A 14,343-nucleotide genomic window follows, 5' to 3' on the forward strand; every position below is an offset into this window, starting at 1 on the left:
GAGAGAGCATGAAAGAGAGATCACAAGCAGGGGGAAGGGGTAGAGGGAGAAGCAGAGTTCCCACTGAGCAGGGAGCCCCATGCAGGGTTCAATCCCAGTACCCTGGGATCATGACCTGAGCTAACCCAGACACTTAACTGACTGAGCCACCGGGTGCCCATAAATAAATAAATCTTAAAAAAAAAAAAAAAAGAATATTCAAACTGGATCTTAAAACTTTGATAAGGTGATTAGCAAACCTCCACATTTTAACAAATGGGGGCACAAGGGCTCAGGGAGATCTCATGACCAGTTCTGGATCGTCCAGCCAAGCTTTGGCCCCAGCCTGAGCTTGAACTTCAAGTCAGCGGCCACAGCCCTCTCTTAACCACTTCCGTCAGCCTCACGGGGTGATTCCGTCAAGCTCTGCTGACACACATGAACAACATATAGCCATTCTGTGAGATTTTAGGTTGAATAACACAAATACAGACTTGCCACCTCAGTGGGAATATAGATAAAATTCAGCTCCATGGAACCTGCATATGGTTGAAAGAGACCTATGTTTTGAAAAGCAAAGGCTTCTACTTACATCCATAGCGATAGGACCAGGATCTCTAGGTGAAGACAGGATAGCTTTTCTCTCAAAAATGTCAGTCCTCGGGGCGCCTGAGTGGCTCAGTCAGGATTCTCTCCCTCCCTCTCTCTCTGCCCCTCCTCACCTCAAATAAATGAATCTTTTAAAAAAATGTCAGTCCCTGTGCCCAGAGCTCTCATCCTGCCCATCTCTTCTCTGAGGCACATCAAGCATATCAATATCTCACCCTGCAGCCCCTCTACACGTGATTCTAAGCTACTTCTCTTTATGGTATTAAGAAGTATTTGAGGTAATATTCACCCTATTTGTTTTTCTCCTATACGTAGGCAGGGCAGGGAATAAAAACAAATAATCATTGACTCAGTTCTTCTCTGTTACCTTCAAGGTTTTAAAATTTCTGACTTGCTTCATGGCCATTAGGATTTCCCACTTATGTGTCTTCCAAACTATTAACTATTATAACCCAGAGAACTTTTCATTTTTTGCCATTATTCATCTTCAGCCTCGCTTTAAGAATTTCAAGATTTGGATTCTAAATGACTCATGAACTGATGGCCTTAAGTAAATCCTAACTTATCATCTGTACCTCATACCTATATCATCTATACCTACATTGGAAAACATTCATAGTATAAAAGTATCCCCGCGAACACACCTATTCAACCAAACCAGGGACTCCTTAAGGACAAAGATCCAGTTCCTACATCTTCCCTATCTCACGCATAACAGGTTCAAAGTTAATATTTTTTGCAGCCAGTCACCCAGCTGGTTAGTATTTTTGATATATAGATATTATCTATCGGATCCCTGGGTGGCGCAGCGGTTTAGCGCCTGCCTTTGGCCCAGGGCGCGATCCTGGAGACCTGGGATCGAATCCCACATCGGGCTCCCGGTGCATGGAGCTTGCTTCTCCCTCTGACTGTGTCTCTGCCTCTCTCTCTCTCTCACTGTGTGCCTATCATAAATTTTAAAAAATAAAAAAAAATAAAAATAAAAGATATTATCTATCAAGGGCATCTGGCTGGCTCAGTCAGTAGAGCATGCAGCTCTTGATCTCAGGGCTGCAAGTTCGAGCCCCACGTCAGGTGTAGAGACTGCTTAGATAGATAAACTTTTAAAATAATGAATAAATACCATCTATCAGATAATTTCACCTTAAAATAAATGGATTTAGGGCACCCTGGTGGCTCAGGTGTTGGGCATCTGCCTTCAGCTTAGGTCATGATTCCGGGGTTCTGGTGTCGAGTTCTGCATCAGGCTCCCCAGAGGGAGCCTGCTTCTGCCTGTGTCTCTTCCTCTCTCTCTGTGTCTCTCTAATCTTTTAAAAAATAAAATAAAATAAAAGGATTTACCTGAGGATGTCCCACTAGTACAATTGTGTAGTGCATGCTTCATATAAATTATTCTGTGAAACTTAAGAAGCTGAAGGAAAGATGTCAAACTAGTGTGCCTAATTATTTTCTCATTTGTAAGACAGAAAGTTAACGTTCTTTTCACAGAGGTGCTCTAAGTCTTTAGTAGTTGCTTCTGATTCTTCCACAACACTATGTTAGGCCCTTGGGCCTGGCTATCTTGGAAAGGTGAAGAGGAAGCTGAGGAGAAGTGGATGAATTTTAAAGAAAATAATTTTATCTGTTCAAAAGATTCAGGAAGTAAATATCTTAACATGTGAATATTGACATCTAACGCAAAGATTATTCTGTACATGTATGGAGGAAGGTCTCTGTATCTGATACCTTTTTCACATCAGCACATAAACGAACCAACTTGTCCAATTTAAAATATTAAGCATAACCTCTGAGACAAAATCAGTATAGTATAGGAGTACATATATTCCCAGACATCACTCAAATAGACTTTCTTTGAGAGACAAGACAGTTATCAAAGAGTTAAGGCTCTTGACATTGAATGTTCTCAGTTTTGTTTTAAAATGTCCCCATTTTCCTTCTTAAAATACAGTGAACTCTTATAACATGTAGTTTATGATAAATCAATTAGATGGTGAAAATGGATTTTCTGTTATTTTAAGGCAGAATCTTCACTGGTTTTTCTTGTTGTTGTCTTTGTTTTTACATTTACTACATAAACCTGTCTCTTTTAGGGGTGCCTGGGGTCTCAGTCCATTAAGCGTCCAACTCTTGATTTCAGCTCAGGTCATGATCTCAAGGTCACAGGATTGAGCCCTGCATTGGTTTCTGCATTTGTGTGAATCTGCTTGTCCCTCTCCCTCTGCTCTTTCTCCCACTTGCTCTCCAACCCCCTATCTCTAAAATAAATAAATAAATACATAGATAAAATCTCTTTTAAAAAGCCTATCTCTTTTAAACTCCATGCTATAAGGACCACTGATGCTTTTTGCTTAGAACAGTGTCTTGTATAGTAAGGTGCTCAAAATTTGTTAAACGAACAAATGGAAGAAGATTTTTCATTCTAACCATGCTTAAAACGACATATTCCTATTTATGGTATTTGCCACATAGTGAGAAACGTTACCATTTTCTTTGTCTTCTGATTGTCTTGAACCAACTATTTCTCCCTTCCTCCTGGGGTTTTTAACCTTTCTTATATTTTGTCTAAATCTTCCCAAATGCTGAAGATAGAGCACATAACCTTCTCTTCCATCCACATTCTTTTCTTAATTTCAGACAACGATGTGAAAATAATGGTGCTTATGTCTTTGTAATGACAGAACTTCCTTTGTCTTTTCTTTAGATTCGTTTTAATCCTCAGTGACTCATATTTAAGAAATGAACTGTGCAGCTGTGGTGGTGCTAAGCCTTTGGCAATAACTCGAGGGGCAAACAAGTGGTCTCTCACAATGGGTGTTCACTTCTAACAATGGAGCTGCATCATCAAACAGTGTCTTGGACTTTGTCAATTTGATAGGACCTTTAAGATCCATTTCCTTGTTTTACAGACCTTACTCCAACAATTATCTCCACTTTCCCCAGTCTAGGTCTTTAATAGATTTCTCTCTGCTATGGTAACCAACTGTCCTGGTTTGCATGAGACTGTCCTGGTTTTTGCGTTCAAAGTCCCACTTCATGAAGCACTACCCAGTCTCCAACAAACCAGGACACTGTTTCCCCACTGCTAGCTAGCTTCCACCTTTCACCCTGTGTGCAAACCCTTCCTGTCCTAAAAAGAATATAACTTCCCTTTACATTGAAATCCACTCTGCCCTCCTTCCTATATTCCTTTTCTCCCTGTCAGAAAAAAAAATATATATGTTGCACAGTATTCATCTAAAATACATATTCCTTCTTCTCCCACTCACTCCTCAACTGAACCTACTTCTGAAGCTACTCCCCTCCACTGAAATGGCTCTCACCACGTCCAATGAACATTTCTGAGTCTTTGCTTTACTTCTGTGTGTCATGGTTGGGCATTCTCAGTCACTTTCTTCCCCTCTCTCTCACTCTTTTTTAAAGGTTTTATTTTATTTTTTTAAGATGTTATTTATTTATTCATAGACACACACAGAGAGAGAGGCAGAGACACAGGCAGAGGGAGAGGGAGAAGCAGGCTCCATGCAGGGAGCCCGATGTGGGACTCACTCCCAGGTCTCCAGGATCACACCCCAGGCTGCAGGCGGCGCCAAACTGCTGCGCCACCAGCGCTGCCTTCTTCCTCTCTCTTCCATAATTCTACACTTCTCATTTCCCCCAAGCTTTCCACCTGTCCATTCCATTCTCTCTTGGCCTCTCATGGGATTCAGTTCTTCTGTCTGTCCATAAATTTTGTATATTCTCCAGAGTTTTCTCTTTAGCCCACTCTGCTGCCTGAGCAATCTCATCTACTTCTATAATTGTAATCCTTGTCTCTTTGTATAATCATAGGCACTCAGTGGATATTAACTGAGAAAATGACTCCTAAATCTCCTTTTGTCTCCCTAAATATTAGACTTTGATATTTATTTCCTTCTGGAAGGAAAGGTACCTCTCCAAGCTGTATTGCACCTTCTTAGTCTGTTCTCGAAACAGATTCCCCCTTCATATTAGTATTGAGGGTTTTTTTAAGATTTTTATTTATTTATTCATGAGAGATACAGAGAGAAAGAAGGAGAGACACAGAGGTAGAAGCAGGCTCCATGCAGGGAGCCTGATGTGGGACTCAATCCCGGGTTTCCAGGATCACGCCCCGGGCCGAAGGCAGGCGCTAAACTGCTAAGCCACCCAGGGATCCCTAGTATTGGGTTTTTAATATTCATCTTCATTAATTTTACCCTGAATGTGCACATGAGGTATTCTGAATCAGAGACAGATTTCTTTCAGTCACCTAACAGGAAATATCATCACCACCACCCCATCCTGGCCTTTGCCCCAAGTCTTACCCCTAGGGAGACATAAGAGCTGATAGAAAATGTTCCTACATAACTGGCTGCATACTCTCTAGGCAAAAGACCAGGAAAAATGATTTATCTCTTCTTATAGGGGGACAAGGCCTTTTCCCCCAGAAAATGTCCCCTTCTCCTCATGAAAGGGTCTCCTTGGAAACATAAAGGGACTGATTCCTAACTCCAACTTTTCTAGAAGCCAGATAGCCCCACATGTCTCAGATTTTACAAACTGAAAATGTCACCAAGGTCTGGGCTTTTTTCCCCCCAAGCTGTAAAGACCCAAAGAGATAGTCATTCCAGTCTTGCTGACAGTTTGGAGCTTAACCTGGGAACTTACTCTGGGCTCTAAACATTTGGTCCTCTTGGGTGAGTGAAATTAACTAGACACATGACTGCAAATTTAGTTCCCATGATATGGGAAGGTTCTCAGGAGCCAGAGCTTTTTATAGGCATGCTGAGAAATCCAGGAGAGTTTATTTTCTCACATGTAGGTTAATTGCACCCAGCATTCACTCATCTCTCCAACCTAGAAACTAGAAGTCTTCCTTAGTCCTTCCCGTCTCTTCTCTCTGGCATCTGTTCAGTCACCAAATCCCCAAACCTCTAACACTCTAAATATTTCCCTATTCCATCCTTTTATTCATTCATTCATTCATTCATTTTTGTACCACTGCCCTGGGTCAGATCCTCATAATCTTTCACCAAATTCTTACAATTGCCTCCTAACTGATCTCTCTAATTCCGTTTCTGCCCTTCTCAAGTACTTACTCTGTATTTACATTGGGGTCATTTATTTGAAACCCACACATGCCCATGCCACTCCCCTGCTTAAATTCTCTCAAAGGCTCCTGATTGTCTGCAAGAGAATACCTAGGCTTCTCAGCAACTCATAGATTGAGCTTCAACTTCTGAGTTAAAGGTCAAATATAGTTTAAGATAATGACACTGTCTTATTTATCTCTGGATCTGTCCTCTCCTTCTACTTGATGTTCTAGAGAACTGGCCTACTTGAGATAACTGTACATGCTGGACTGTATTATGTCCTATGTCTTCACATCTGTATTTTCATCATTTTTCTCCCTCTTCCCCTATCCTGCACTTCCCAGGCTAACTTGTTTTCATGTTTTGGAGTTCTTTATGAATAGTATCTTCTCTGGGAAGCCGATCCCAATTTCTTTTCCCATATTGTGCAAACCTATAGCATTTCCCACACTGAACTGAAATTGAGGGCATCTGGGTGGCATAGTCGATTAAGTGTCCAACTCTTGATTTCAGCTCAGGTTGTAATCTCAGGGTCCTGAGATTGAGCCCTGCATTGGGCTCTACACTCAGTGTGATGTCTGCTTGAGATTCTCTCTCCCTCTCCCTCTGCCCCTCCTGTTCATGCTCTCTCTCTCTCTCTCTCTCTCTCTCTCTAAGAAAGAAATAAATCTTTAAAAAACAAAATTATTTATGTGTTTGACTCTTCTACTATATACAGGTTTCTAAACAGGAAGAGTTGTTTTGCATTCAACTTTATGTTTCTAGTTTCTGATAACAACCACTGACACGTAGTAGTTCAATAAAGGGAGCAATTATTATTTTTATAATTAGTAGTATCTGAGTCAGTTGCCTCCTATCAAGTCCAAATGGAGAGACTAGAAAAAAACAATAATTTTCTTGAAGTTGGGAAAATCAGATATATGAGCAAGAGCTGTATACACATACACATGCACACACACACACACATAGATTTCAAATAAAATATTAGAAGAAGAATCAGCCCTACATGTAAGCATAGTAAATAGCTCACCTACTCTGTATTATTTCAAAGACACAAAAATATCTCAGTGTACAGAAACTACTAACTTTCACTTACAGAATTTTATTATTTTATTTCAAACACTTGGCCTCTCTTTAGTCAATTGTAACCAACTATGGAAGATGAATCATTATGCAAAGTATCAAACTCAGGATTTTTCTGAATGATGAGGATTTTATTTATAACTGTGTCATCTAATACAGTTCTAGAGCATTCCTGCAACATGATATATCCAAAGTTCAAAGGAGATACAGCTAAATTTTCCCTCGAGGCTTAAATTCAGTAGTGAAATTGCTAAAAATATGGAAGAATTGAAAAACAATATGAATAATTAAGCCCTAGCTCAGGGTAATTAATGTTATTATTACTATTGTTTTTACACTGATTGATTAACGTTTCTGTGGTATTTACCACTTCCATTAACATCTTCACTTCTGAGACAGCATAATCTGGTCAATAAGTATCTTTGGTGATTTCCAAGTATCTGTCCATTTATTCTAGCCTCACATGATGTCTTATTCTAGCACTCAATTATGTATGAAGCTTATTGTTTTCACTGTTGTTTCTAGTGTGTTAGTTTTCTCCGTTCTTTTCATCCAGAAGTTTCCTGAAGGCAGAAACTATGCATTTTGCTTTCCTTTTAATCCCCTGTGTCAGTGAAGATTACAGTTTAGAGATTAAAACTGATAACTAGCCTAGATGACCCTAAGAGATCAATTCTAGGCCTACTCTTCTATAGGAACCTATTCCCACAATTCTTAGTCCAGTATACCTCCAAAACTTTCTACCATTCTCAAAGAAATCACATTGAATAATGTATTGGATATTTTTCAGAAGTACTGAGTTTTTACATAGTTTACTGTTAATATTTCATTTTATTTGTTGTCAGATATTTTGACAGAATTAGCTGGTGGTTATGAATTGGATTGGTTGTATATTTCAGTACAACCTGCATTCTTCCAAATGCCCTTCAGGCTCACTACTATGTTCTGGAGAACCATTCTTTTAGGTGCTTAGAAGCAGTCGTTAGCCCTGCTAGGGTTTCTGCAATATGTGTCTTGCAACTTTGGCTTCAGATTTCAAGTTTGGCAGTCAAGTTGTACAAATGAATCACTCTTATTTTAATGAAAGGCATTAACATATCTTGGAAGTTCCCCCCATGCTCTCCAGACTAGCTTTACACACAATGCTTTCCTGATTAACAGAAAGATCCATATAGCCTTCTTTATCATTTTGTGACTATCGGTTTAGAAATAAAGGAGATAGAAATTGACCTGGGAATTTCATAACCAACTTTTGAACACCCAGGATTAATTTTGAGAAGAATGCCACAAGCCAAATAAGCATTTCTTTTCATCTCATTTCACAGGCCTTCAAGAGGGAATTGAAAACGAAAGAACCTGTAATCATGAGTACTCTTGAGACTGTACGAATATTTCTGACAGAGCAGCCTTTAGAAGGACTAGAGAAACTCTACCAGGAGCCCAGAGGTAATTGAATGTGGAACTGTAATAGCATATTGATAGAAGGATCAGTGGTAACAGAGCAACCCATCCATTCTTGCTGCCAGGGTCTGGATGACTCTCATATTTTCTAAGTTAAATAGAATCGATTCAAATTAAGCATAGATGTTGAAAAAAAAAAGGAATTATAAGCCACCATGTATAAATCTGTTTGCACATTCATAAATAAACAGTAAAAGAGACGAATGAGTGATCAGTTATTGAAACATGTAGAAAATAATCAACAAATGAGATTATTGGTGAGAAGGAATGCTATTGTTCCAAAGACTACAAGCTAATTTTCTATTTAAGAGCCTGACAGAAGTACATTAGAGCTTGTGGTGTGCATTTTTCTACTCAGTACCTTAAATGAATCTTGGGTTATCTGAACGATATAAGGTAGAACAGATACTCTCAGGAGGACAGATTTGAGACATGCTGGACACTATCAGAATTTATGCCAAAGTATAAAAGAACCATTAAGTGGCAGGTCGGCCTCTTGTTAGACTGTACTCTCTTTCTTCCAGTATGACCTTTTCAGCGATGTTTAAAAAAAATGATTGTGGCCTAAAACCTTGTCATATTACCAATTTAGAGCTGCCTCCTGAAGAGAGAGCCCAGAATGTCACACGGCTCCTACGAAAGCAAGCTGAGGAGGTCAACACTCAGTGGGAAAAACTGAACGTGCACTCTGCAGACTGGCAGAGAAAAATAGACGAGGCCCTCGAAAGACTCCAGGAGCTTCAGGAAGCAACAGATGAGCTGGATCTCAAACTACGTCAGGCAGAGGTGATCAAAGGATCCTGGCAGCCTGTGGGTGACCTCCTCATTGACTCTCTCCAAGATCACCTCGAAAAAGTCAAGGTACCATCTATTGCTTTGCTTCGGGGCCCTTTGAGAGATGCAAAAGAGATTCTCATCTGAACTTGAGTGCAGCATTTCCTTCTCACCAAGTTAAAATAGTGCCCTTAAGCTTTAGGAATCTGTCCGTCTGTCTTTTGCAAATTCAAAATCAATTTGCATGTGGTATTTTCTCTAAGAGGACATAGTGATCTAATCATCTCTATCTTTAGTAATGTGGAATGAAATATTAAAAAGTTACGGGGTGAAACAATCGTTCTGATTTTGCTATTAGGAAATGAATTTAAGCATTTGTACTAAAATGATCTGGGGTGGTGTGTGTGTGTGTGTGTGTGTGTGTGTGTGTGTGTGTGTCTTCTTTGCAAAACTTAGTATCAGAGTAGGGAAAAATACACTTATTCAAGAGCCAGGAGTCCAGGCTTTGGCCTTTGTGCTAACTAAATTATGTGACTTGGGTGAGTTATGGTACTGTGAATTGAGGCTGTTACTGCTGCCCTTCCCTTAGAAGGCAATGTATATAATACAATTTTGAGTTGTATTAGTCCACTGCAGATATTAGGAAATATCATTATATATTTGGAATACTGTCCACAAATCCAAAGTTAAATTCCCTTGTAGCACAAAGATGATAAATATATTTATAAAGAAAAAATATACATATTTAAGAGTGTCATTTTGAAAACCAACAACTGGAAACATATTTTGTTTGCTCATCTAGTGTTAAAACCAACAAAAGACCTCCCAGTTTCAAATGCCAAAGAGAAATTCTCACCTGTACTCAATGTGTGTGCTGGCAGCCGTGTTCTGGAAGATCTCTACTCCTTTGCTCTGTGGCATTGTCTCATCCACATTCTTCTTCTTTCATTATTTTCCTCAATTCTGAAACTCTCCCCACCCTTCAGATGTTGGTGCACCTAAGTTTTTAACCTTCACTCAATTCCCATTTTATGGTGTAAATGCTCCCAATTTGAAGTGGCATGGATGGTGACAACCCTCAATTTCTGGTCTGGATCTCTCTTCTGATCTCCTCACCCATTTGTTATTAGAATCCAAATGCAGCCCTTTTGAAACCAAGGTCATTCATCCTCATGTTTGTCCATTCCCCTGCTATTGTCTCCTTTTACCTGCCCTTTCTTCTGTTCCAATTTCAAGTTGCTTAGGCTTGAAACCTGAGTTCTTTCCTTAAGTCCTTCTACATCTTTACTGATTGCACTTGGCCGTGTATTTTACCTCATAATATCTCTTTTCTATTTTCCCTTCTCTTTTCAACCAAAATCCTATTCTACCCCCCAGCTTGTGGTACTCAAATTGTTGTATTATACTTCTTTAAATCCCATGCCAGGCTCATCTTTAATCCCTGTTCTGGTGTACCATAAACACGATTTGATTTTTTTTTAAGTTTTTACTTAAATTCCAGTTACTTAACATACAGTGCAATGTTAGTGTCAGGGGTACAATACAGTGACTCAAGACTTCCCTACAACCCTCAGTGCTCATCACAACAAGTGATAAGCACCGCATTTTAAATATTTGGTTACAGGGCCCCTGGGCGGCTCAGTGGTTGAGCGTCTGCCTTGGGCTCAGGTTATGATCCTGAGGTCCGGGGATCGAGTACCACATCAGGCTTCCCACAGGGAGCCTGATTCTCCCGCTGCCTGTGTCTCTCTCTGTGTGTGTGTGTGTGTGTGTGTGTGTCTTTCATGAATAAAGAAATAAAATCTTAAATATCTGGTTAAGGAGTGAGTGAATTAACAGTTTCTTTACTGTTTTTCTACATTTTCTGTCCTCTTCCAACTCCAACCTAAAATCCTTGAGGGAAACTGCCTGCCTAAGAATAAAGTCAATGAATGAAGAGGGCAGGTGACCCTTTACTTCCTAGCCCTGGTTCAAATTCCTAATTGTCACTCCTATCCTTCAGGCCATTCTGAACACTCTCACTGCACTACTCCTTTACCCAAATATGCCAAGTCGTCCGGTAACTCTCTGCCTTTGCAAATGCTCTTCCCTTGGCCTGGATTACCCCCACTTATATGCCTGGTGATCTTCCACTCAGCCTCCAAAGCCTGCCTCACACGGCTCCTGTCTCTGTAGTTTGTCCTGAGTGTCTCCCACCCCCAGTTCCCACAGAGCAGAAGCAATGGCCCTTGGTTCAATACTTGCATCTATCACCATACATGCTTCAGCAGTCACACTTGAATTTCCTATATACTGTAGCTGGTCACTTAAAGCAAGGTTCCTAAAAGCAAGAGTCATGCTGTGTATGTTTGAATTCCCAGCTACTAGCATAGTGTCGGCAATGTATAAAGGAATCTAATTCTGCTCCTTTGTTCTTTCACTCCACTGTACAATGTGCTATACATGTAGTTATGAACGAAACAGAAGTTGGTCTTTACCCTTATGAAGCCTATTGTCTAATGTTGAACTGAATAGCTCTTCATTAAAGGAGTAGGTGAAGATTCAAGGGAAGATTACATATTTGACTCTATAACTTCAAAAATCTCTTCCACTCTAACATTCTATGACCCCATGTCTTGCAAGTAAATCAATGGTTAACACTGCCAGCTACTTGGAAATTAAAGTAATGTTTAAAATGTATTACCTTAAAAAAAATAAAATGTATTACCTTGTATTTGTTTAGCATTAAGAGTAGTACTTTTGGAGGTGGCTCAGGTCATGATCCCTGGATCTTGGGATCAGAACCCTACATCAGGCTCCCTGCTCAGTAGGGAGCCTGCTTCTTCCTCTGCCTCTGCCCCTCCCCCTGCTCATGCTTGTGCTCTCTGTCTCTCTGTCTCTTTCTCTCTCTCTGAAATAAATAAATAAAATCTTAAAAAAGATTTAAAAGAATAGTACTTTTATTCAAAAATATAGGAACTACATTTTTAAGAATCTTCCCCAAAAATGACAAAAAAGTTTAGGAGAATGTCCCAAAGGAACAAAATTAGTTAATAGATTGGTTAAGTGGCCAAATCTATAGGCTTTAGAGCAGACATAAGAGATTCATTCTTAGCCTTATCTGCCACACAGGAGCCTTAGTAGTATCCTGAGTATGGATGACGAATGTACACAGCATGATTCAATAACAAAAAAATAAAATCAATAAAAGTAGAACAGCTTAAATATCACCTGACCCTCACTGAAGCCTATTTGCATTTTTCCTTTCACTTCTCTTCTCCTCTTACCTGTCCTTGGTCCTAAAACCAAGTTTATTTCCCACACATTGATTGGTTAGACACTCATTTTGATCCCAATAACAACAAAACCTATATGCACTCAGTATTCCTTTCTAAAAGAGCTTGTACATGCCAACACTTCAAATAAATCAGCTTTCTCTGTGGCTTCTCAACAACAGAGTTTGAAACTCTGAAGCGTTGGTGGTGGTGGTTTAGAGGGAGTGAATTTTATTAACTGAAACTTACTTTGAAAAGAAGTAGAAGAGTGCTCAAAACTACTGTTCCCATTTTTCTACTCAGCAATTTAAGCCCTCAGAGGCTCCACGCTGTCGGGGTAGCTAGGCATGTAGCCAGAAGAGCATTTTGTTTACCCACTTCAGTTCATTTTCATCACCCCTGCTGACTCTATTGTAATACCCACCTCCACTCTCATCTTATTTGTTGAAAAAGTTGTTATACAAGTGAACTATGGTCTGTGTTTTTCTGTGGGATTTAGCATTATATCATTTCATTAGCAAATGTGGCTTTGCGATTTGGCTAATGGATAAAATAGCAACAACAATGAGGTCCTGGGAAGTGGCATCGTTACTGGCTAATCATCCTCAGGACATTGTACGTATAGTAAATCCAGAGAAAGAAACACAGTGTCAATATTGACTATTTTGCTCACTAAGAGAATCTCAGCCTTGCAGATAGAGCTTCCATAGGAATAACCCCCAGAATAAAATCGAAAATGTAAATGTCTCTTTATTTTTAAAATTCATGATTTATACTACTTATCAAATATTTGAAGGACACAATAATGATTTCTCATTTGACTGGAAATAACACCACTGCTTCTGTGACTGCACAAATATTCTTACTTTCCTTATAGTAATGGGGAATAAGAATAACTCCTAGAACCACTAGTTGCTCTGCTTAGATCTGTAAGTGGAATGAATATATGCAGGAATTAAGAAAGCAGAATGACTTTGGAACCTATAGTCTTCATATGATGTTTTCGTTCTTGAGAACAATTCCTGTGTGAGAAAGTTTGAGAGTTACTGTTGTTGTTCCAAGCTTCCTTTTTGTTCTAATCTACCATGGTTTCTTTATACAGAGTGGTGCATCATTCTTGAGCCAGGAATATTTCACTGCCCTTAGTTTGCCCGCTGCTTCAAAACACAGTTTTTCACACCATAACCATAATTAAACTCCCCCAGACTGCCATTTGGGATTATGCGATTTTGTCACAACTATGTAGTTATTTATTTGCTATTTTTTTATTAGACTTTTAACTTATACCTCTTCCTGTAAAAGGTCAAGGACAAGGATTCTCTGAATTTTTCCTTAAAATTCTCACAATGAAATATTTTGATTAGATCTTTTTAGAATTATAGTTAGGAACAATGCAGGAACATGTGTATTAGACCAGGGACTATAATGAAGCCACCATGCCATCCGGACTTATTTACGTTCAACATTCACATCTAAAAATTTAAGAAGATAACTGGCAAATGCATCTCTTTGGGTCGACCATCCTGAGTCCCTGTGGCTTGGCCTATTTGAGAAATTTGTCAAAGAAATGCTATCTCAGACTTTGACACTGAGAAAAGCAAGTATGTTTCCTCCTGATAGCTAACATGAAATGTGATGTAACATATTAGGATTTCGTCTTCACATTGGCAAGCAGAAGCTTTCAGCCATGTTCATACAACTCTCCCTTCCTTTACTGCTTTTCTCATCTTAACCCTGGTTCCAGTGTTTTATTATTGCTTTATTAATTTTGTTATATTTGTCATTTATATGAGCCAACTTTCAATCCTTCCTCGTATGTGAGCTTTATAGAGAAAGCTTATAATCCATTCTGATAGTTAGGGGATGCAAGGTTAGCAGAACCATCACAAACAGGGAAGCCCTAAAATGATTCAATATGAGAGCTCTCTCAACTCCGAATAAGGAAATAGTGTCTCCAAAATGAATGAGATGTACTGTCCATAGGAAAAGAAAAGTTCACTAATATTTTGTTAATGGTTATAAACAGCAGAGGAATTGCTCTGTGGAAGCTTTTGTTATTTTTATACAAATGATGTGTGTATTAAGTAGGCTTT

General features: G+C 39.3%; 1 protein-coding gene across 16 annotated transcripts in view; it reads left to right on the plus strand.

Annotated features, from left to right (window-relative positions):
- Positions 1 to 14,343, plus strand: part of DMD (dystrophin) — a 2,162,139-nt gene that overhangs the window by 1,811,442 nt on the left and 336,354 nt on the right. For all 16 annotated transcript variants that reach the window (XM_077887780.1, XM_077887782.1, XM_077887777.1 and 13 more), the window contains 2 exons: positions 8,087 to 8,207; positions 8,815 to 9,083. In XM_077887780.1, the coding sequence (XP_077743906.1) occupies positions 8,087 to 8,207; positions 8,815 to 9,083 (390 nt within the window). The remainder of the gene's footprint in view (positions 1 to 8,086; positions 8,208 to 8,814; positions 9,084 to 14,343) is intronic.

The sequence above is a fragment of the Canis aureus genome, chromosome X (genome assembly GCF_053574225.1).
Source record: "Canis aureus isolate CA01 chromosome X, VMU_Caureus_v.1.0, whole genome shotgun sequence".
Classification (NCBI taxonomy): domain Eukaryota; kingdom Metazoa; phylum Chordata; class Mammalia; order Carnivora; family Canidae; genus Canis; species Canis aureus.